We start from the raw sequence: 26,173 nt of genomic DNA, 5'->3' as shown, positions 1-26,173 counted from the left end.
GGCGATGGTTACCCGTGACGTCACGACCGAGGAATGCGAGGAACTTGGAAGCGACCAGCGACAATGTAGCGCGAGGTAACGCGCGACACAACGCAGAGCACTCGCAACGACCTCGCAAACCGCGTCTCGAGTCGAAATGGCATGTACGATAACGCTCCTCGGTAAACACTCCACGAAACACGCACCGCCAATGTCACGCGGGAACGAAATTTCCTTCGAGCGAGAAAGATACGCCATTGTTTACGTTCGCGGCTCGTCGAAATTCACGGAAACAACCGGAGCCGCGCGAGGCGGGGGAGGCGTGCGTTCCGAAGTAATCGACCGCGATCGTGACGTCACGCGACGAAGCGGTTTATTAAGCCGGCCACACACGTGCAAATAAACTTGTCTACATAAGTATACGTAAGCGAGCAATGCTTGACCAATCTACCGAAACATGTAATTGACTAAATCGCATATTTATTTTGGTTGGAGCAAGCGACTCGAGAAAATGTGAAAAAAATATTCAATTTGCTTGAGTCAAACTGAGTTGTTGAAGTAAATCAGAGCGTTTGTAGCGAACTCTCAATTTAGACCAATCGGAAGTCAGCGTTGGGAATAAAAGTAATTGTTAAAACACACATGAAAGAATTGCTCTCTAATTGCTTCTTCAATATCCATAATTGCTTAATCAATTAAATTTCGTAATACTTAAGATTATAATAATAATTAATAAAGCTCAACTAAATTAATTAATATTACTAAGGCTATTGTACAAATTTCTATTTAACATATAATTCTATTTTCTTTAAAAGTATGTTCCTAAACGTTTGTTTTTCAATCGCTTTTTTATTGCCAACGTTGGATTTTTATTTCTTGTTAAAGAGCAATTCTTTGGCGTATGTATCATAATTGCTTTTAAGCTACACACACGTGTTTGCACAAGCACACTTGACAAACGTTTAAGTATTAAAACTGCATATTATAGCTATCGCAAATACTATACACACGTTCTAACTGATTTGACAAGCATGCCTGACAACTTTATTTGGACATGTGTGAAACGGCTTTACGCTCAGTCCAGCCGACACCGAGTATGAGTTACATTATCTATGTGTTATATTTACATCTATATTGTTGAGTGCAAAACTGTTGAATGTAATTTAGCAAGTTTCGCGGACGGAGCGACAATGTTTACACTTTGTATACCGGCATCGATCGTCATGGATTTAGGAAATAACGCCTTCGTGTGTTATCTCAGTTGTTTCCAAACGCTTCACGACACTTACGTTTTTACAGTCACTATCACTGTCTAAATTTCTGTTTAGTATATTCGGAAATGCTCGTCTTCTTTCATTGCATTTATTGATCTATCGTATTATGTGCAAATGCAGAGCGAAGTATAAGCTGTCGGTGTTGTCAATACATTTCATAACGCCCGCGCGCGCCTCTTCAAGCCGAGCGAGGTACGCGTGACGTCACGTATCGCGCGCGAAAAGTTGCTCCTGAACGTCGCGCCGAGTGTTTCTCTTGCTAATTATCAACATGGCCGCGCGTGAGTACGTCGCGTCAGGATTGTTGAATCAGTTTCGGGCGGCGCGTTAATTAAAGTGCACGCGCGAGAGAGGTACTTTTTCGATTCGAATCGCGATCGGCCAGGAGGACGGCCTTCCAAGGAACCGGATGCTCGCCGCGGTCCGAAGTATGGTTATATTCGCTCGGAGAGAATCGCGACGCGTCGTAGTGGTTAAAAGAGTGGTTCGATGAATAATTAATAAGCAGATGCTACTCCGTGCGTCTTTGCGAAGTGTGGCTGTATCGGAGTGCGTATCTCGGGAATGCGTCGACGATCATCGAACGGAAATTGGCTTGGACGAAGCAGCCGGCGACGAGAACAACGCGGAATCTGGTGAGTCCATTATTGCATTTATTACTCGATAGATTAAATCATTATCTCTGATTATTTCACATGTTATTATAATAATAATACATAATAGACTACAAAGTAGACGTTTAACATAATAAAAAGAATTTTTTCTGATTTTTTTATAATTTATCAGGTGGTTGGCGTAAATAACTCACGGTTCACACAACGTTAGAGAGAGACAGCGGTTCACACAACGTTAGAGAGAGATAGCGGTTCACACAACGTTAGAGAGAGACAGCGGTTCACACGGAGAATTAATTGGCATTTTTGCTTCTTCACGTAAGTTCCAAGAAAATTTAAGAAGCGCGATGAAATTAAATTAAAAATTCACGCAAAAATTGGCGACTCCTTTTCTACGAATGTAATTTTTGTATTTTGGAGAATTAATAGACATTTTGCTTTTTCTGATATGCGATTTCCGTAAGAAAATTTGAGAATCACAATAAATTCAAAAGAATTAAAAATCTAAGTGACAACTGGCTCCTTTTTAAAAATGTAATTTTTATATCTTGGCGAATTCAATATTATTGCTTTTCTACGATTTCTTAAGATTTGAGAGACATGATAAATTCGACAGAATTAAATTTTCACGCGCAGATTCCTTTTCTCTAATTTTTGCATCTTGAAGTATTAATACATACATTGGGGCTTTTTTTAGTTGATTTCCACAAGATTTGAAAGAGAAAGAAAAAAGAGTCACAATAAATTCGTCGTGATAAATTCGGCAGAATTAAAATGCACAGAATTTGACAGAATTAAAGTGCCAAAACTGGCATCTTTTTTTGTCAGTGTAGTGTTTGTATCTTGAAGACTTTTTTGTTTTTTTGCGCGATTTTTATAAGAAACTTTTAGAGTTATGATAAATTCAACAGAATTAAAAATTTACGTGATAACTGACTCCCTTTTTAGAGATGTAATTTTTAGATCTTGACAAATAAACAAACAGTATTGTTTTTCCATGTGATTTTTATAAGATTTTTATAAAGTCGGCAGTATTACAATTTCACGCGCAAATTGACGATTCCTTTTTGTGGACGTAATTTTTTTTGTGAATTATTGATTCAGAGACATTGTTGCTTTTTTTGTGTTTTCCACAAGATTTGAGAGAAAGTTATAAATAAATTCATCATGATAAATTTAACAGAGTTAAAATGTATGCGAAAATTGGCGACTCTTTTTTGCGAGAGGAGGGGAATAATTTTTTTATTCCGATTACGGTCGGAAAAAAATGCCTGCATATACATAGAACTCTCGTTAAGAAATTAACTTCCGATTGTTAATTTGCCGCGAGTACAAAGCGCCAGGTTGTAATGCTCTCATAGGACAAATTTTAAGGATCAGAAAGAGGAATATAAGAACGATATTATACGGGCGCCCTTTCCCTCAAGATCTAAGAATCCCTCAACCGAAAGCGCTGCTCTGTTTTATGTGTGCATACTGGGTGTCTCTACTCGAAATCATAAACCACTTTTTATAACAGATATTATTTGATAAAAACGTTTGAATTATATGAAAGCATTTCGACACTTTGAAATACATGTTTCAGACATATGCAGACTTACAATTAGTATGAGCGTTTTACTGAAGGCGTTATTTAAAGTTAGTATTATACTAACAAGGTATTCTCAAGAGAATACATGAAACTCGTGTTCCGTAAAGTATAATAACTAAAAGTTTTAGGTCCTTAAACAAAATATAGAACAAGGCCCTCACTGTTGTTCTATGAGAGGCTTTACTAAACTAAACGAGAAGCTTCACGAAACTAAATGAGATAAACTGGAATTGAAAGTTACTTTTACTTTATTTGTACAAAGATTTTTAGTTTCTTTTGTTTCGTATCGCTACACATCGCGTTTAATGAAAACTTCGGTATATATATTATTTTAGCGCATAATTCTTGTTCTTACAACACTGTTGAGGAAAAACGCTTAAAAACCATCAATTCGTGACACCCTGTATATGTACGTGAGAACGGGAAGACGTTCGCGTAACGAGGTCACTATTCTTTTACTAATTAAAGCCTCATTCTTTGATCTTAAAAGCGCGAGCTGGCAAATAGAAGAAACTGTCGATTTTCCGGGCCAACGCTCGACTGCACAGATCTTGAGTTCACTGCTTCTTCGTCGAGTCGCTCTCCTTTTATCCGTTTGTGACGTCTTGGCCAAATGTCTTAGGAAAAATACTCTTCCCCATTACAAGAAAATGCGTGAAATTCCTTTGGATTATCCAATACTTTTCTTCATTCCTAGTTTCATTTGTTATTTGATGATTATTAGTAAATGATTGATACAAAAACAATGAAAGCTGTTTATGAGCTGCTCTAAAAAATATATTTACAAGACATAAACAAAAGAAAATAGAAGAGTTTTATTGCAAAAATAAATTTAAAATAACACAAAATTCCATCTGATTTTAAATATCAAAGTATAATAAACAGAAATATTTTATGTTGCAATTAAATTTATTTCTTATTGCGCTGTAATGTATTTTTATCAACTCGTTTCATTAACTCTTTTAGTCTCTCTTTATGTTTCCAATAATTCTGTTGTATACAAGAGAGTTAGCGATTTCTAATTTGTTTTTACACGTTCCAAATATATTTTATCAGTTGTATTGTACACGGAAAGAACAGTTTAGATAACGCAATTGCTTTTGTATCTAAAAATGTATAGCTCAAATATAGATCTGAAAATAATTTTATTCGACCATCAAAATAATTATGAAGAATATTCAAGCAAAATTAGCAATGCTATGAAAAGTTTTGACATTTTAGCGAAGCGTTCTACATAATTATTTTGATAGTCAGACAAAATTATTTTCAGATTTGTATCTAGCTAAACTTTTAATTACATTAGCAAAACCGTTCTTTCGAAGTACCAATAAAGAGCATGTTGAAAGATCACGATTGATAACAAAAGGAAATAGCATTCTGTAATATAATTTTCACGAAATTTCCTCATTTCGCTATGCTATTCATCCGATGGTAATTATGTAACTTCTCGCGCTGCATGCTATTTACCGCGATGCGTTGCTTTTCTTCACTGATGTACATTGTTATTATCGTGAGCCATAATCTTAGCCAAATCTCGTGAAATTATTGTCGTAAAACAAATACTGCTTGGTGGCGAACTGCGGCAGTAAACGTAAGCATGCAGCAATAAATTTAAATTCCAATTTCGCCGAATGCAGTCCGCAGCATAGTACTCTCGAGGACTCATTCCTTTCCCCCGAGCATACTCATTTGTGCCCTAGTAAAATACTTACTGTGTCATGCGCGGCAATGATCTTTCTTCATCTTTATCGTTTAGGATGTTGGAAATTCAAAAACTTAAATAGACTATAATAATAAAACCATATTAAATTGCACCTCATTAACGATAAATTAATTAAGAACGAGTTACCAAATCGTTCCTTCAATATAAAGGGCATTTTTATTTAAAAAAATAAAATAAAATATTCACTAATTAAGATTTTAAAAGATCGAATCACAATATATCCTGCTATGTTTATGCTATCATGAAAATTCTAGCAAAACAACGTCTATTTAACTGGCACAACTATTGCTGGCTAGCACAATCAAATGCGACTCATACAGGAATTATTTATACTTCAAGTTATATATAAAATTTTTAAACAAATTTTTTCTCTCTTTAACGATATATTTAACGATTTTACTGCAACATTTATCACACAAGAGTTTAATTTTTCCGGAAAAAAAATCAAATTTGAAGACAACAAGCAGATCTACGCGACTACGAATAGGATAAGAAAGTATCCCTAATCGGCGACTTAGATCGACTTTTGGAAGAAATCAATGGTAGTAGTAAGGCGAGACGAGTTACGAGAGCATGATGCCCGACAAGTTCTGACAAGCGCAATTGCGCTTTGCGAACGATGCTCGTTTAGGCTGAGCAATTTCACGAAGCTCTTCCTTTCTTTTGTTCCACGAGCTTGCGTAACGATCAAAGTTTCCGTCGATCGCGCTTTTCTTGACGCGAGTTTTCGGCGTGAGAGTCGCGATTTGGCCCTTTTGATATTGCCCGCTGTTACCGAGTATTAGAAATAATAACGACTCATTCAGCTTGAACGTGCGAGAGAATGGTAAGGTCCGGTGGAAGTTCGTTACTCGAAGAGTCTGTAAAACAATATTACATTTACGCTAAGGTTAACGAGAGAATTCTGAAGCACACACGAATTGCGCAAATGTTCGTTCATCGCATTATATGTTAAGAAAACTTTTCGTATTTTACAAGAGTAATTTTTTAGCCTTAAGAGCACACTACTAACTAAAGAAATAAATATACCAATTACGATAATAATTAATATGTAAAAGAATGAAAAACAGATGATAAATAATTAATACCTAAAAAAGAAATACAAAAATGTATATATTTCAATTTTATATCTGATTGAAAAGGAGACAAAATTTAAAAATTAAAATTTTAATGTTTATTCTTCTTTGCATTATATACTTATAAAGAAAAATGTTATTAAAGCCGATTTTAATAAAATTTTAATTAAAATCTTGTAACTGTGGAGAGCAAATTTTTCTAATTTTATTTAATGGCCATTAAATTCAATTTTAGAAATCACTTAAAATTTATTTGAATTCTTTACAAAGTCAGTTTAATGTTCTTTAATGTGCTTCCAAAAACAATTTGCAGAAATAGAAAACTTGGATACGTCTGTAAACGTATTTCATATATTTCTCGCTGTTTCTTTTTTTTTACAACAAATACAAATAGATTTCACGATGCACAAAGACTTCTGTGTAAAGACAGTCAAACGGATTCCTTCTTCGAATGCAGGACTTATCACGCGTTTCTAGATTAGACATTGGCGCAGATCGTGGATACAAATCACGTGAGCATGCTTTCTGACGCGGAACTAATAGAGGTACAACAAGGTGGACAAACAGTAGCGAAGGTTCCCCTGATTGCAACGAATTAGAGTGTCCCCTGTAGCGATTCGAGCTGTGCGAGCAGGCGGACAACGATGCGGTCTAGATGAACCCAGGCGTACCTACGAGTGTGGTCATCTTGTTTTGTTCGGGCTATAGAGAGTGCTACAGGCACCAGTCGTATGAAAACGGTTAATTGCTCGGTTTCTATAACACGCAGCTCTATTCAATTCTAACGTAGAGCGAGTGCGACCTCGCAGTCACGAGAACTTAACGCTACCACTCGAATGTTACCGAAAGTTCGTGTTACCGCATATCGGACAACTTTCAACAATACTCTATTATATTCAAGTGCTATCAGATAGAGTATATTAACATGAAAGCACAAGCACATTCTCGTAGACGAAGGGAGAGTTTTGGTGGAAAGAGAGAAGCGTAAATAAGTCAAGGTTGTACTCAACTCAATGACATTCCAATTAAATAACATTACATCCCGTCGGCGTCGTTAGCATTACCTGAATGTATATACGAAACGTTTACACGCACTCGTGTACACATACCGACATTTCCAAGAGCAGTTTCGCATATTTAATTAAAAACGGTTGGAATTCGAAGACGCAAATGACAGCTACTGTCTGCATCAAGTTATTTATTAACTACATTTGCACGGGTTACGCTTTTTACTCATTTCCTCGGGTATTATATCACACCTAGGAGAAATTGCTTCGGAATATTTTAAGCATCAGAATGAAAAAAATGTCTAAAATTAAACGAGGCGACAATCTCGTGATATAAAAATACAAAACTGGCGCTGTCATGCGTATTCACCGAGGCGATCAGTTTACACCAATGGTGTGTTTCACCTTGTGTAAAAATAAAAAAAAGCAAGAATAAATAAAAATAGCATGCATATACGGGGACCAAGCAATAACGACTAAAATTTGTTAGCGCACATTTTTACTCGTACAATATTTCGGGAGATCGTGTATTTACACGAAAATTAATTACTTTTTCATGAATAACGCGAGTATTTATTGCTTATAAATATTATACGATTGTATAACATGGAATGCGTTAAAATTGATTGCATAGTAATCGAATCTTGGTTATATGGAAATTTCTGATATTCTAATAAAATCCATCGATAATATATTTGTTTTAAATTTTACAAAAAAATCAGTCTTTTATAAACCCATCTTATCTTTTAATCGACGCTATACATTACCTTACGACGCACATGCTATTACGCAATTCAATATTTAACAGTAATTATTACAAATTTGTTTAGTTATTATTTAACCGTTATTCGATCGCGATATAGCATTTCAAACTTTGAAATTGATTTTTTAAAAAGTTGGATAAATTTTTCTTATCCTGTCGGTATTAAGTTTGAATAATCGCTTCTTTTCCAGTTAACGTAAAGTCCTATTTATCTTTTTAGTTTCTATTGTAAGTGGTTCACGAGTATACGAAAACAGCGGTCTCCTCTTGAATTACCGGCACGTGGAAGAAAGCGGAAATTCCATTATTCTGCCAGAAGCGTTTAGCCGCGCAACAGAAGATAAATGAAATCAAAATATTAGGACAAGTTTGACAAAGAAGTCTTATTTTGCGATATCGCGTTACGGGGATACCTTGCATGTGAATGTGTGCGTAATTATAGTAAGTACACATATACACACAGTTAGAGAAACTAATCTTTACAAAGGTACAAAGGAAGAAATCGGAAAAAGAAAATCGGAGAAAAGGGAAAACTGATCATCTTACCGGCTATTGATTTTATTTACGTTTAATGTAATAGTACACATTATTTATTTTTATTATTTACGATTATTTACACAATTTATACATGTAAAAATTTTATTAATATTTTTGTGTTTAGAAGAAAATTTATATATATATATATATATTCTTCTGTATATCCAGAATTTATATTTTTGTTTTTTTGTCTATTTGATTTTATTTAACTTATGTTATATAAGTATTAAATAATTATATATTAATTTGACAGATTCTATATTATTTGATATATAAATCTTTATTAACAGTAATTGAATGAACTGCACATACATAGTTAGAATTAGTTATATTTGTTAGTTATACTTTCATATTGTGCACGTTATCTATTTTTAGTCTGTTATACAATTTTAATTAGTACAGTGTTAATTAATAACGACTGGTGGACATTAACGATTAGTCGAATGTGTTTGATGAACAGCACAATATGTTATTTCCAATGCATTGCACATGCTATGATTCTACTGCGGTTTATTAGTAACGATAATTATTAACGCTGCAATACCAAAGTTTATGTCTGCATATATAATAATTGATATTATTTTGCATTGCAACAATGCGAAACTATCACTTAGTTTCGACAGATAATGTTTGCAGGTGATAACTAGGTAAATATCAAAATCTATACGTATTGATATCGATTATAATACGTTATGCATTTTCTTTGATGTAAAATTTTAACGTAAAAATTTTCTATTATTAGTGATTTTTTTCTTTATTATTTTTTACATCAACATTTGTTTACGTAAAAAAAACGATAATAAAATAAAACATACACCGTACATAATTTTCTTGTAACATAATCAAACACGGGCTTTAATTTAAAAAATTGATTTTAATGATTGCCGTAGTATATTGTCTTAATATTGAGTTTTTTATTTTTGGTTTTAAATTATTTTTTGCGTTTTTAAAGAAAAATTTTTATGAAACATTTATACGTAGTATGTCGCACGCCAATAGTTTCCGCGCGGCAGTATAATAAAGGGTGTATGATTTCAAAGATGGAACAAAAATAAATGGAGACGGTACCTCGCGAGAAGGGGCGCGCCGCGTCGTGGAAAGCCGTTGTAAAGTGATATCGGCCGGTTTAACCCTCTCGCTGTATCCTCCTCTGCCTGCTTTCTTCCGATCTATTCGTGAAGAGGATCGCATTCGTTATGACGGTGAAGCTATTTGAAACTCGATCCAAAAGAAGGTTTAATATTTTGACAAGGGTCTTCCGGATCTAGACGGCGGATACTTCCGGAGCGCTACGCAATTCGTATAATCGATCGCGACACTGTTTTCTAAAATACTCGCTTGCTCACTACCTGATATCGCGCACTACATGTGAAACGCGCTTTTGTTGTCCGTGAAACGTGAACGCCGGTCTGTAAAACAAGAATTTTTGTCCTGTTCTCTACTCGAAATCATCAACAGTGTTCGATTGTTCGTTTACCGTTCAGTTCTAGCATATTCAGGTTCTACATTCATAGACTAGCTATTGTTTCTTGCCTAAATAAAACATCGTTAAAACTTTGACAAACGTTTGTTAGAATTTGCGTATGAATAGTGAGAAGAAGTTTAACCCACACTGAACGATGTTTTTATACAATATTGATGCGTTTCACAATAGAATTACAATAGAAAACTCATTTATCATTAATTTTTCAGTATAGCATTACGCGATTGATATTTTATTTTAATCACTTGTTCAATCATATTTAATATGTAAGAGTTAATGCAATATCATTAAATAAAAGTGCGATTTTTATTTAAAAAATAATAAAGCAAAGGACTTGCATCACATTCTGAAATATCGTTACCAGTAATTTTCCTCTATTTGCCACTACTTGCAATTTGAATTTATTGGTCGTTTACAGAGCTTTAAAACGATCACCTGGCGTTAATTATCTCAAGTATATGTACTCAGACAATGTGTATGTATACAAGCAACGACGGCGCGCCGCGGTCAAAGTTCCGAGGGCTTGCGGGCATAGATCGATAACACTTTCCGGCGGAAACTGAGCTTAAGCGACCCAGCTAACAAGAGGAAATGAGTTACTACGAGCGAATACCCTTAGATCGGGAAAAGGGTTTCTCTCGTCTCGTTCAGTATAGGTTCGAGAAGCGCGGTCGTAGAAACAACGGGAATTGTCTCTCCGCTGACGGATGCGGCGAAGGTTAAAGGAGATCGAAGTAGTCAAGGTGTCGGTTCACACATTACGCCATAATCTGGGTATACGGTACACAGCAATATACCGAATACCGACTTGGAGATCTCGGAATGACCGATGTGGCAAGAGACCACACTGCACCGCATCCTTAAAGTCCCGACAGCTGGACAGTTCATGGACCTGAAAACAGCTCTGCCCCTATGATTCCGCCTTGCGGTCGCTAACTTTCGGCGGTTGCACGTAAATAACGAGATGTATGCGAGGAATGCTTAGATTGTCTTTAATAGATAGTTTAATCTTCGTTCATTGTTTGAATAACTTTTACACATAAAAAGGATAAAAAATTGCCTCAACAAAAAAAGATTGTAACAGATGGTTAGCATTTTTCTATAAAAATATTTCTAACATATGAATATTATTGTCGTCTTGAAATACATAGATAATGCTAATTTTTTTTATATGTATAAATGTACAAACGGAAAAATTTTTACACTTAAATTCTCGAAGACTTTAAACTCGAATTTTTAAAGTATACGTTTAATTGGAAGTTATTTTTTTTATGTTTACTATTAAGGATATTTTGTTTATATGATACGAGTTAAAAGTGATCTTTAAAAAGAGAAGGGTTTTATAAATTTATTTTATTTTTTCCTAGTCAACGGAAACAAATTTTGGTCGCAAATTTTCGAATTTTAAAACAAGCTAGAAAAAAGAAAAAAAAATGTTATTTGTAATGGTTTATGTGGCAAAAAAAATATTTTGCTGTAGTTTTATAAATGAATCATTTTCAAACGAGTAAAATCTAAATTAATTTGTATGTGTTTTTATTGGAATTTTATTAATAATATATATAGGTAATAATTTTTATTTAATTCGTAATGTTATTTTTTCATCAAATTTGTACTACAAAACGCAATTTTACCTAAAAATTAAGAAAGAGAGAGAGAGAGAGAGAGAGAGATAACTTTTAAATCAATAAAAGAATTATGCTCAAATTTTACACAGCTCAAATGCAATAATAGAACAAGCTATAAAATTGTTATATTTTTGGTAATATTTTAAGATAGGATACATACATTTTTAAATATATATTAATAATTATTAAACTTTTTTAAAATATAAGATTTGTTATTAATAAATTTAATATTAAATTACTTGAAATTAATTAAAAAAGGAATATACAATACTTTTGTACTTAAAATTTAATTCAAAGCAAAAATATTTACTAATAAATAATTTTGTAACTAAATCTGCTATGACACTTTATTATCTAATCATAAATTTATTAAGAAATCTAGATTTTTCTGATTTAATCTCATGTGCTATGCGTTGCTTATTACTGATCATTCGACCATTCGCTAACTCTCCGCGTCGTCGTGCACAATTTATCAAGACTCGGTGCAGCCACAGTGGGCATACTCCCCTTTCTTTCTTAACGAGTATTGCCGACCCAGTGACCATCACCCTCGTAGTTTTTGCCTAGTTACTCTCCCATGGCCATATTTTTTCTCACTCAGAAAGGACGCGTTTTTGTAGAACCACGATGAGTTGTTAGTTCTCGTAGGAATATGTATAGCGACGTTTATTCATTTTGCTTGATTCGACGATAAGAATTGCTCGTATGTATTTTTCACAAAAACAACAGCGTCTTCAGATAACTTCGCGAGACAAATACAACAACTTTCGCAATTTAGATTTTTGAAGTACGATTAGATTAGTACAAGTTACACCCGTAAAGGGGTGTAATGTTGCCAGGCAACAAAAGAAATAGCTGTAATAATGAGCTATCCAAAGCACTATTCATAAGCTTGACTTATACGGCATTTCCATTTGTCATCGGTTATCTGCTTAAATGGTTCTAATACCTCTCTTTACGGTGGTGAAATATTATTTATCTGGAGTCGACATAATATATGAGAATTATTAATCTTGTTGATATTATTTATCGTTTCTTGTAATGGTTTTTTCGCGTGTATAAATTCTGGATTATAAACCAATTTGCTTGCTGCGCAATCGATCGCGTTGATTCGGTTGACTGACCGATCCATAATTGGCTCGGATATTTATTTCTTATAAATGTTCACTCAATGGTCGAAAGGCTAATAACATATATTCACAAAACGAACAAATGGAATAACCTCAAAAAAATGGCAAATATTATTTGATGATAGAAAACAATACAAAATGCTGCTTGTTTGCATAAAGCGGTTTTCAATAAATATTCGCGGAATTTGCAAATGGATGTACATAATGTAAACATCATATTACGGGCAACATGGAACTACAACGCAAACCGATTTACGGTAGAAAAAAACACAGCGCGTTAGTGTATTTTGCATATCAACCTGACAAATATGGAATGCCTGTGCTACCCTTCGTTTCTGAATTTTCATCAATTATGGATCGACACATTTTGTTAAGATTGCACACTTTATGACGCCACCTTTTATGTATTTTTATTATATTTTTCTTATATTTTCATAATTATCGAGCTATCATTAATGGGACATCCTGTGTGAACTAAGAAATGTTTTTATTTTATTATAATAATTCTTGATCTCGAATAGAATTAATTTGATTTGATTTAAGTAATGATTATTAAAATATAAAATTTAAAACTCAAGATCAAAAGTGATTATAGTAAGATAACAACTTAGAAACATGTATAGAAATTTTAATAGACGTACATATATTATTGTTATATCTAATGATATAAAATTAATTTGCTCAAGAGTTGTTCTCGAAGAATAAATTATTAAGAGTTATTCTGTCAAATGACAAAACTCACAAGAGAAAGTATCCTTCGGGCGGTATCATTTATCTTCGTGAAACAAGGACGTGGCCGTGAAGAGGGGACTAATCGCGGTCAAATAAAGTTTTTTGTGTGCCCTAGGGATATCGAACGGAAATTTCAAATAATTACTCGATGCGAAGGGTTTCTTCGGCTTTCTCCGGGATAATCGTTAAGCCCACCCTTTTACCTCCTAAGCCTTGGCATAATCCACGAACCAGTGAAGCTCCGCGAAGATGGGGTTGAAAGAAAATGAAGGCGCGTCCGGAAAGAGAACGCGAATAGAATAACGGACGGAATTGTAGATAGACTCGGTGGCAGGCAAGATAGAAGTAGAACCGAAAGGACATTGTGAATGACGGGAAAAGAGAAAGAACCGAGAACGTGGATGCGTTTAACTCGGTCACAGTCTTCTTTTCTCGTTCCAATTGAGCTTCAATAATTCGTGGGTCCGCGGCTCGTACGCAGGACGATAAGTGGAAAGGAAAGGAAATCGGTGAGAAAGAAAGAAAAGGGACTCTCCTGCGAGTACGACATACGCGAGGGAGTTGAAAAGTTTACACGCTCCGACGGTGATGTATGGAGATTGCGCGTGCGTGACTCGCTTAGTTCTATGCTCTGTCATTCGACCGTTCTTCCTCGCGGCGTCGCGGCGACATGCTGATAACTACCCTTTATTGTCGAGATGCACCGGAACAAGCACCGATACCTCTTTTACGCACGCATGCACGCAGTGATCGTCAAAGTTGATAATTGCTGATTTAGATTTTTTTGATCACTTGGTGTACATTGTATTTATATATGTACTTTTTAAAATAAATAATGACTACTCTGTTTTTTATAAGTTGTGTTTTAATGCATTATTTATAAAAAAAAATAGAAAAGTTATTATTATTTTTAAAAAAAAGCACGTATAAATATAATGTAATTTTATTTTAATATTTTTATTTTGAGCTTTAATAGTAATGTTTTAAGGAAAAAAAGCGAAGCTCTCGAAAATGATTTATTCGCATTTTTTACATTTTTGTGGGTAATGATTTTGGCATTGTAATAAACTAACAATATTTATTAAATTATTGTGTATTAGAACTAGATTCTAAACCGAATATAAATTATGGCACGATATAAATTTTGAGACTTATTAAATCCGAGGAATTTTAGTGATATATCTAATTTAAAAAACGGACAAAGGTTAGAAACGTGAATTATCGCTAACTTATGGAAAATGATGATTTGGGTCGAGGAAAGTTGAGCGGCAGACCTGTGTGACCTAGACAGGCACATTCCGAAACTAATTTTGGCTAACTCGAGATTTCAGTGTCACAAGATTTATAGAACGATCCGCGAGAAGATTGAGTTTTAGGTGCTCATAAATTATTGAGCTTCGTCGGAAATGCGAACGTCGTGTGCATTCAGCGTTCTAATTATCACTTTACATGTACCTATCAGCTAGCTGTCGGATACACTTTCTGCCTTGATTGAAATTAGTTCATTTGAGAGGCACACATAGTGCTCGTATTTAATAAAACGTATGAAAAAGTGACATTAAAAAATTCATATCAATTTATAATGAGAAGTGTTAGAAATTATAGATTTTATTTAAACTTTTACGTCAATATTTCTTATTAGTAAAAATATATCGTATTTAATTCGATTGTAGCAAAGGATGATGACAAACTCAGAATTAAAAATTAATGAAATAAAAAAAATAATTACTAATTATTTTTTTTACAAAATACACACGTCTTTATTTATAGTGATTTTTTGCACGGGCATGGATCAATAACCTGTAACCTATATCTTTTATTAGCAAGATATAAGAAGACGCAATAATCTTACTTTATTATAATGGAGCAATCTTCTTGCAATGAATTATTTCATAAAAGAGATTATACGAAGCTCGTCATATTTCCTGAATATAATTTTGAATTTGTAACACTGAAAAGACGTTTATTAAGAATTCTATAAACGGAACTAAGTTTAAATGAATTCGGCAAGGCAATCTCCGGTATAAAACTCTGTTTGGATCTATGTATCTTTATTTATAAAATATTAAAAACTTTAATAAATATTCATTATATGCTATATATTATATAAGCAGCACAGAAATCGTATCTCCTTTTTTCACTTTTTATGAAAAACTTTTTTATGAGAAATAATTTCTTTTATTCTACTTAGACTTAAAATGTAATTAAAATTTTTTCCAGAATATTATTACAACAAAACCATAAACATTCAATTTACGTCGCAATTTGTCACGCAATTGTATTCATCTCTTAATTAAGAAACACGGACTTAAATAGGAATTAACATAACAATAGTCGTTCCGCGCACACTTGTACCCACATATTTTTCGTACCAAAGAACAGTGACAATGATGAGAGGTCTTTAGTAATCATGGTGTTTATTCGCGTATTCGTTAGGGGAGGACGAGCTGTCTTTAATTCGAGACTCAAGAGCGAAGGATTAATTGAAGGCAACAATTAATTTACGATGTTAAATTAACTTGCGACAACTTTGACAAACTGCCAAGGGTGAAAGATGAAGCGAACAGAAGCACTATAAATAAAGACGTGATGGAGTGAAAGAACGGAGTTAGTTCGCGAATGACACGAAAGTCGAGCGGAAACGGCTGGGTCTGCAATGAAAGTAGCGAGAGAGAAGGGAGAAAGAGATCCTTAAGCTGCAGGACAAGTCAGAACCACTATATCGTCTCGAATTAGTCGCGCCGGATTTATTCTCTGACGGATCAGAGTTTTTTTAATCTCCACCGAAAACCGCGAATTATTCTGCAAATTATTTTTGGGATAAAGTCCGACGGACAGGAAAGTCGCATGAATTATTGGAGGATTATCCTTCGTTATCGCAACTGTCAGTGCAATATATGCATATGTCACACGTAATGATAATAATAATTATGAGTCAATAAATGAAATGTTCTTGTAAATGTTGCTTTTTTTCAAACTTTTACTATTACTGTGACAAATAATTGTTGAGAAATCTTTATATTATTTATATAAAGTTATGATTTTTAAATCACTTTTTTTAGTGTAATGTATTAAATTAACGTTGTAGCGCTGTATTTGAATTTTTTTTAATATGAAAATATAATATATAAAATTTTATATACAATATAAAAATATAAAATTGAATTGGAAACTTCTATGTTGGCAAAATGCGCATTTACACATTTATACATTATATTTTGGTATATTCGAAATTTAAATTTTTATTTATTTCCGTGCTTTTTCTAATATAAGTCTTCAATAACGTCCAATAAATTCCTTTTTTTATTTACGTGAGCACATATAAATGTAATTTTTTTTTACTTTTAATAAGTATTAAAATATTATTAAATTAATAATAATATTATTAAATATTATTATTTAACTTAACTATTATAGCCAAAAATGATCAATGCGCATATTTTCAATGTATTATAGAAAATATCTTATTGTTAGTACAATAACGCAATAGCAATAAATCTGTTCGTGGGTTAAGGAACATGTGTCATTGTTATCAGCCTGTCGATGATACGCCTCGTTGCGTCGCATATTTTCGCGACCACGTCTGCTTAATGATCTATTCTAATCCTCAATATTCGGCCGCAATCGGCACTAAACCATTTATCCTGTTTATAGGGCGAGATATATCATTGACATAATGGCTTACCAGTTATTCTCCGTTCAAATGCTGTGTCAGTTTCGATCTATTCAATCGCTTATGTTACCACACGACTTTCAATACATAATATAACAATATTTTTATGATTATTACCGTATCTACACTTATTCTATATTCGGTGATTTGTATAGTTATTTTTATAACGATTTATTTAATACGGAGCAAGAAAAAAATAATATAACAATTTAATATTAATTATATTTTAACATATTTTACGTTTAATGATTTTATAGTTGACTTGGAGAATAAGGCAGATGTGTCTCCAATTTTTTATTCGATGCATAGTCGAACTGCTCGATCAGTGTCGAACGATTTCGAACAGACTTTCCTGCCCTGCCTTTTCTACTTTGTCTCCGTCCTACTGCTTTCCACCTCGTTCCTCTGTTATAAAGTGGCGTACACCCGCCGACTCTTATCGGTACTTCGCAAGAAATCGATATGAACGCTGCGCCGCCCGCGACGTGAGTCGGGCCTGTATCCAAGTCCATTTTGGTCAATGTACTTTCGTTGCGTGATCCACATTTACGATACTGTAAAATATTTCCTGTTGCGATTGTTAATCCTAAACATGACGATATAAAATATATCTCTTAAATATAATATATACAAAATGCGAGGCGAAGCATCTTTGAGTACACTCTATCCGAATTCTCGATATTGTATGCTATTTGCTACAACACGGAAATGGTATTAGGTCAGCAGTTCAGTCCCATCGCGCTAACCGCAATGGCACAGTCCGTCGGAAATGCAGCTAATGTATTAAGGTAATAACGTGGACGAAATGGTGTATTTTGGATAAGCCATATGCGAATGATCAGACAATTGATATACTCGCAATTTATATTAGCATAAATTTGAGAGATTTTCTTGTATTTTATAAAGGATGATATATCATAACGTGTATTTCGTAAATCTCTGGTAGTAACAAGGTCTTATAATAATTGAACAATAACTATACACAAGTTTGTGGAAACAAGTAATAATTAAATAAAATTTAATATAACTAAAAGATACACTACACTATATATATGAAATAAATTTGAACGAAAAATATAATTTAAAAAATCACCAATAATTTTTATTTCATTTGTTATATATTTTATTATATAAGCATCTCAAAATAAAAATTATTGTTACATTTTCGACCCTCTACAATTACATATGTTATATATACACATATTCATTAATAAGAGCAAAAAGTTGTGCAAATATTTTATTCCAATTTAAAAAATAAATTTTAAAATTGTTATCCTTTATTTATCATATTTCATTGCCACTTATTTTTCTGTGATATGTTTTATTATATTAATAGAAGAAATATTATTAAAAGATTAGAAGCAGTAATACTTAATGCCTTTAATAATAACTTGAACTACTTTAAAAAATGATATTCTATTTAATTTTATTTTTTTCTTTTCAATGTAATTTCATAATTTTAACTTTGAAAATATTGAGAAAGACGTGAGAGTAATTATTATTATCGTGCGAAACAATTAAGCAAAGCTAATTTGATGATTAACCAGAAACACAATTAAGTTACAAGTGTATATGTAAACGCAGTTTGATGTTGTTGGTTAGTTTAGCCAATGCGTATCATCCAGCTTCCGTGTATATGTCTGGCTATATCACTTTAGCAGTCCGGTTTCATCGTACCGGAGATATGGGCAACGTATTAAGGTAATCACGTGGAGGAAATTGGGACATTCAGATTGAACCGCTTGCGAATGATTGAGTCACGCAATATTCATGTCTCAACCGCGCGTACAGAGCTCGATGATTGAACGATGGATTAACAATCTTTCAAGTTGGATCATAAAAGTTTTGCACGTTTGACTTTTTGATCTTTTTAATTCACATATGTGTGTATGTAATTTACGTAATTGTGGAAAATGGAAAAAACGACTTTCACTTTGCAGTATTTATGTAATAAAATATACAACGGTTTTGTACAAAGTAATCTGATTGGTAGCTACAACTCGAAAATTGTCGAGATTACTTATCTGAAAATTAACTATAAAATATCACTGAAAATTAACTATAAAATATTTAAATTTAGAAATTTGTTGAATAATTATCTATTTTCTATGTATAATAATAATAATCTATTTTTGCAAAACGTACGTCGTATTTTAATCCGATCAGCATCTTCAAATAAACGCAGAATCCTATTATCCCTTTACAGAGAGAAGTAACGTTTTCATATTTTCCAGCTTTAAGGGATGATACGAGCAAAATGCTTTTGTTGCTGCAAAGTAGGAGCGCTTCCTCGCGCCAGATAAGAATGACGTAGATAGACGTCTGTAAGAAAAGGAGTCCCTTGCTTGCGCCCATCTTTGACGGGTTGCGTATTACTTATTTATATTCATTCCGTATTACGCAGCTCCAGGACGTGATGCATGAGAGAATTTTAAATTCTGAAAAACAAATTTTTGGAGAGCATGTTTCCTCGCGGGTGTCGTAGAAAATAGGTATTGTAGGAAATATTTTGCGTCGTTACCGGACTAGAACGTGTCGGATTATTCTTTGATGCCGTTGTGAGCTTACACCACCTCGCGGTAGATCGACTGTACACGATGTCAATATTGTCACCCTTTGATGCGCGGAGCACGGCTGCATCCGCGTTGGAACAAACTCGCCGTTTATAAAGAGTAGTGTTTTTTGAAATTTTGCCAACGTGAAAAACAACAATGTCTTGATCTTTTTATTTTTAATATAAGGTAAATGATATTAAAAATTGCCGTCGTTTCGAAGAATAAAAGACGTGCGCATGTACGACTTCAATAAAAAGGAAGACATTCGTCTTGTCTGCAAAGTAAACATCCGGTATACGTGAATGTGTCAATCGCGAATATAAGTTTACACGATTCGGGAAACTTGTGACATAGCACATCAAGCTTTTTATCTTTATTAATTTGTCAAAACATAGTTAATTTCTTAATTAGATCCCGGGTGTAAGTTAAAAACGTTTGCAATAGTGCAATTTTCACTTTTTCTAAAACAACAAGATAATTTCAAAATTTTTTTACAATAAATTAAAATCATGTGAAGTCACGGTTAATATAAATGCTGCGATTGCATAGCAATACTTGCGTCAAATACTTGCGTCATATTCTTTTCATTAAAAAAAGCCTTCTCTCTTTAAAAACTTTTATAAAGGCAATAATAATAATTAATATAATATTTAATAATTAATGTTAATAATTGAAACACAATTTCTTTACCTTTTTCGCAAATTTTGAACAGATTTAAAAATGTGTGCAAAATTGTTCTTGTAAAGTTGACACGTTATTACTTCAAAGAATATATTTATAGTATTTGTATAAATATTATATTATTCAAAAGGCTAAATCTTTTTATAAAATTACATCTTGAAGACGTTATAATTCTTCGTGGTTTTTCGTTATATATGGCTGTTCATCTCTCAAATAACTTGGAAAGTCGGTTTTATTTTATTAACGTCATTCTTTGGTATAGGTTTTACTTTTCCAATAACATATAAAAATCTAGAAGATGGATTGGACATCTTGGACAGATATAAAAGAAACTAAATGCTTTCATGTCAAAAATGAGAAATAGGCTCCTAAAGATTTCTCTAGAGAAAAGAACATCGTAACATTTTGACTATAAGAAAAACTTACAATGTAGCAAAATAAGTATACACGTAGCACAGATATACCAATTATTAAACTTTGAAATTTATTTGTTAATATGTACATTGTCAAATATTTATTTTTATTTTTTAAATAAAATATAAATTAAGGCAAGCGTTTGATTTCTTTATATAAAAGTTTTTAGTTCCAATATAATTTAATATGCCTTTCTTTTTTAATAAATATTATGTAGGTATTGATATATTATGTGCAAATATTATATATTAAATATTATATATTGATTCGATAACTTTTGTGCGATTGGATTGACGCACCTCTTGTATTTCATTCAAGTTTGGCTCTACATCGAGCTATTTGCACGCGAATGCACATTTAACGTGCATACACACACACATATGTGCGCGCGTATATACACACGCCATTTAAAATACATATCCGCATGTTTAAAGCATACGGATCCGTGCACGTAACTTTTCTATTATTCTCCGTGGACGGCTTTCCCGGCTGTCTCGGTTACATCTCTTCTGCGATGCGTTGTGAGTTTTTAAACGGACCGCCTGCAATAAACCGACAATAATATCACCGTTATTCCACCGATCTCCGCTTTTCCAACATCGATAACGTGCAGCGGTTCTTCCAACGCAGAGCAGACGCCAGCGGAAAACTCTCTCAACGATTTGCTCTCGTGAAATTTCGGGCTTATAATTTATGACCGTGAGAACTCCGCGCCGACTGCGTTACATCGCGACGTGCATAATACACGCGTGAACGAAATCTGTACAATATTCGTACAGACGTATTCAATGAATACATTGGTGCGTGACGTGACTGTACATGTGTTACTTTAGAATCAGAATGCTTCAGAATTAGAGAGTTATTTGTTACCGAGCACTAAAATGTTGAACAGAAGGGATACATTGAATTATAACGTACGCATTTGTAAAATCTGCACTGAAAAAACAATTTTGCTGAAACACAGATCTGAAAATAATTTTGTTAGACCATTAAAACAATTGTATTGAATGTTTAACTTGGTTCCTAGAATGTCAAGCACAACATTATTGTGCTTGCGACGCCGTACATAATTATTTTAATGGCCCAACATAAAATTATTTTCTGATGTATGTTTTTACATGCTGTAAAATTGTTCTTTCCGTTTTCAAAGGAAAAAATGAGTAATAAGAATTAAACAAATGCTCTTAACTGCAGAATAAAACAAATGGTCTTAAGATTATAAAATCCTGAAAAAAATCCTTATTTATTACTTGAAACGTTAATTTCATATAATATTCTTTCCATTGTCAATACTACTGAAAATTCAATTTACTTATAGAACAATGAAAATTAGTAAACTATGTTGTGCGGTACAGAACTTAGCAGACGTAACAAAGAACGGAACTTCGTTACTCACTCCCGCAAGTTGCCGAAAGTTGTATAGATCGCGTTCAACCAATACTCGAATTAATGTGAAAATTTATACGCTGCATCGCATGGTGCGTAGATATTCTTCCGGAAATAACGTGGCAATACTTCGTTCCCGTAGCTCGGCATCGGATGCAAACCTCTTCTCGAAGCAGACCAAGCGTACACCGAAGTTCGTTCTACATATAAAATGCATTCGTAAAGAATCTCACGTCCCGGCAGAGGCAGACACTTTGCACGTAGCTACGCAATACTTTCCGAGGCGCATCTCGCGGTATACTTTATGGCGGTCGACTGTGCAAGGGGCCGGGTATCAATTCGCGAGAAAAATTAATGTCCCCCCATCGGCGAGGCCGGATCGCTACATTTCGCGCGAGATATTGGCAGGCATATGTTCGATGGAAGAAATACTTTTCTAATAAGAAATATCGCCAATGTGCAAACTCGTACATAATATCGATAATATTAAGAGATATTATCTGTTACATTGCAACATAAGAATATAATTTTTTATTTATGTCTTTTATTGCCTTTTAAACTTACAATATGTCATTTTGAAAAACACTTTGCAAAACGCTTTAAAAAAATTATTTCTGTGATAATACACACACACACACACACACGCGCACACACACAAAATAATAAAATTGAACTTTTATTATAGTTTGGTTTCTATAAAAAAAAAATAAAAAATAAGCTGTTTTGAAAGGTCAATTTAATAAAAGGGAAATTTGATTTAAAGTTAGTTCTAAAATTGGTTTCTAAAAATGCACATAAATAAATCTCACATGTATCAATGTATCATAAGATTTTCCATACAAATCATTTAAACTAACAATGATAAAAATATTGCAATATTCAATACTAATATTGCAATATTTAATAATACACTGTAGAAATACGATTATGCTTTAAAGTAGAATATTTAGATTACATTTGTGATTATTTTAGGATATGCTACAACAACGTAACGGCTACAAAAGTGCCATTGTCTAGCGTATGATGTGAAAACTGGGGAGCGAATGCTTGCATGATGCATTAAGTGCGGCGATGTGACGCGGGACACACGTTTTTTGTCCATACTTTTTTATTATATCGCTGCGTGCTTGTAAGAGCCGTGCTTGTGCAAGATGCAAACAGTTTGTTACGTGGAGTTTCTTTCGAATGCCGAGAGGTGTGCATGAATTCTGCATGAAGAGGCCCTGGCGCAGTGAATGTATGTGTGTGTGTGTGTGTGTGTGTGTGTGTGTGTATGTGTGTGTGTGGTTTGCGAGAGAACAGCGTGCCTGCTTCACCAAGTTGTAAGTTGCAACGGTAAATTTGCATCAGCCATTTCTCGCGATGCGTCTCTTTCGATGCCTCTCAATGTGCCAGAGTCTGATCAACGACACGTTTACATGCATACTTAATTAAACTGTATTCAGTAAATTAATAATATGAAATTATAATATTTTATATGCACTCTACAACCTAATTATCTATTATTAATTTGATAACACATAATTTTATGATAGTGACGTTATGTCTAATTTTCCCTTTGAAAAAGAAAAGAGCGCATAATATTAAATACACTTAATATTTAAAATGATATAAAAGGCAATTAAAAATTGTGATTCTATTAAATTCCGATTTGAGCCTAAAGTCTCGGCTTTTAAAAAACAAGTTTAAATTTTTATTAATATCTTATTATTATAAAAATTTTCAAAATCAATCGATGCGATGACATTATTGTTATTAATATCATAAATTTGACGTACATTCAAGCTGATCAAAATAGATGTCTTTCAATATTTTCAATACTTTCAATATTACGACGCAAAGTCGATATTACCGGGCTTTCTTCGCGATTATCATGCATGTCGCGTATGGCGCATTACATTTTCATATTTTATGACAACTGGAATATTCTTATATGGAATATATTCATTTGGACTCTCACTTTGACAGTTCTTGTTTCTATTCTGTCTAAATCTGTGTATTATAAATATTTTATATATATCTGTGTAACCTAGAAATTATGTCACATGAGAATTATAGCTATAATAATTTAATAATTATGAATTAATCAATAATGCCCAGTAAACAAGAAACATTAAAGTAACGTTTGACATGTTGATATCGTATGTATTTTTTAAATAATATTGTATAAATATTTCAAAAACATTTATTTTCTACATGATTTGTTTTGCTGAATGTTTTAAAACATTATCTCCAAGTCATGATCAAAGTTTTATGTTGATGTAGTATACAACGTTAAATGTAACATGTTTCAAATTGTTTAACGTTATTGAATGTCGTTGTAAGAACATGACAGTAATGATTTTATGATTACTGGGTGTAATATTTATTAAATCAATTTAATACAATATCTATTAATTTTTTTTATTTATGTAAATCAAAAGTTTAAGATAAATTGCAAAACAAACTTTGTTTACAATACGATTCAAAGTTTTTACAACAACCCAGCAAATTTTGCGACTTAAGCTGTCCGACAATATTCCTGCTTAGAAACTTAAGTCATTCTCAGAAGCTTAGGTCGGCACTTTTCTATAGCGGTACAACTAGCGGGAGGGTCAACATGGGCGAAAGGTTGGCGACCGGAAGGAGAAGAATGGTAAGAGGTAACAGCAAGCTCATATAACGGAAATTGCCATTAAGGTCACGGTTCCACTGGTGCTAGTCGCGGCTAATCAATTCCGCAGCCATTTGCCGATAGTTTTGAGGTAGTAGAATGTATACATGTACAAGTGACATTCACAACTGAAGCGACTTCCGACACAGTTGCATTCGTGTCACGGTTATTACGAGAAATGCCGCGGTTTGAAGCTCAACAGCAATTCCCGATATATCCGCGCTTATGCGTTTAGTATTTCAAGCGATGTTTCGCATTTAAGTTCTCTCAGCATGTTAATTTATTTAATATTAACACCTCCATCACCAATACATACGTACACATGAAATTTCATTTTACAAGAACATTGTTTTCGGGATTACGTGTCACGAATATAAGGCCAATTTATCAATTATCGTTCTTACTAATAATAGAACATATAAAGGCATATATATATATGAAAATGAATAACTCATGTTAAATTTTTTTACATCATACATTAACTTTACATCATACATTAAATTGGAGAGAATTTGTAAACCATTTACTTCTAATTGTAAGATGAAATAAATAATTTAATCTCAAACATGTTCAAAGTTCTCAATTATGTTCTAATCGCGCGCGCGCACGCATACACACACACACACACACACACCACACACACACAGAAAGTTAAAATATTAGAATATAGATCTTGCTATATATATATATATATATATATTTTTTTTTTTTTTTTTTTTTTTTTTTTTTTTTTAAATAGCTCATGCATCAGTTCATGTTTCTGCGTTTGATTGTATATTTGCGAAAAATCAGTATTGAAATAACACATTTGGATTATTTGTACTATGCAAAATACACTGTTTAACACATGTCACATTCTGCTTTTATTAAACCACATAAAATGTAATTGACCGCAACTATTGCGCAAATAGAGGTCAAATCGATAGCATCTATGGAACATTCACGCACATTCACTCTTGGCAATTGTCGGGTCACCGATCGCTTTGCGTTACTATGTGAAACCAATGTGGCATTACAGCCAGTTTTATTCTGCAGTATATACAGTATTTAGGAATAAGTAAATTGAGCGATACTCAAAGTACTTTAATCTTTATATCACATTACAACATACTTTAAGCTACTTTATAATTCTTAAGTTTGAGTATTTTGACAAAACAAATCTCATATTAGAATATTATAACTCAACTGAATTACGACAACTGAAAATCACAATAAAATTCACAAATTAATTAATAAGATATTATTTTATCGTGAACGTCATAAATATTATTTTA

At 33.1% G+C, this 26,173-nt stretch overlaps 1 protein-coding gene and 1 long non-coding RNA gene across 3 annotated transcripts in view; one reads left to right on the top strand and one right to left on the bottom strand.

Annotated features, from left to right (window-relative positions):
* The first annotated feature begins 1,325 nt into the window (after positions 1-1,325).
* LOC113003923 overlaps positions 1,326-26,173 on the top strand; it is a 48,871-nt gene continuing 24,023 nt past the window's right edge. Inside the window, exons 1-2 of the long non-coding RNA XR_003268763.2 lie at positions 1,326-1,888; positions 2,040-2,185. This is a non-coding gene — a long non-coding RNA (uncharacterized LOC113003923). The remainder of the gene's footprint in view (positions 1,889-2,039; positions 2,186-26,173) is intronic.
* LOC113003922 lies at positions 16,957-22,584 on the bottom strand. Of its 2 annotated transcripts, none has more exons than XM_026135424.2 (3): positions 22,257-22,584; positions 19,356-19,648; positions 16,957-17,764 (listed from the first exon to the last, which is right to left on the bottom strand). In XM_026135424.2, the coding sequence occupies exons 2-3, from the start codon at positions 19,563-19,565 to the stop codon at positions 17,462-17,464; spliced, it is 513 nt and encodes a 170-aa protein (XP_025991209.1). In that variant the 5' UTR covers positions 19,566-19,648; positions 22,257-22,584; the 3' UTR covers positions 16,957-17,461. The 2 variants fall into 2 exon arrangements, with proteins under 2 accessions (XP_025991209.1, XP_025991210.1); XM_026135425.2 differs by lacking the exon at positions 22,257-22,584 and adding an exon at positions 19,732-20,377.

This window comes from Solenopsis invicta, chromosome 2 (genome assembly GCF_016802725.1).
Source record: "Solenopsis invicta isolate M01_SB chromosome 2, UNIL_Sinv_3.0, whole genome shotgun sequence".
NCBI classification, from domain to species: Eukaryota; Metazoa; Arthropoda; class Insecta; order Hymenoptera; family Formicidae; genus Solenopsis; species Solenopsis invicta.
Note: the sequence above shows the minus strand (reverse complement) of the source record. Positions and strands in the feature narration are given on the sequence as shown.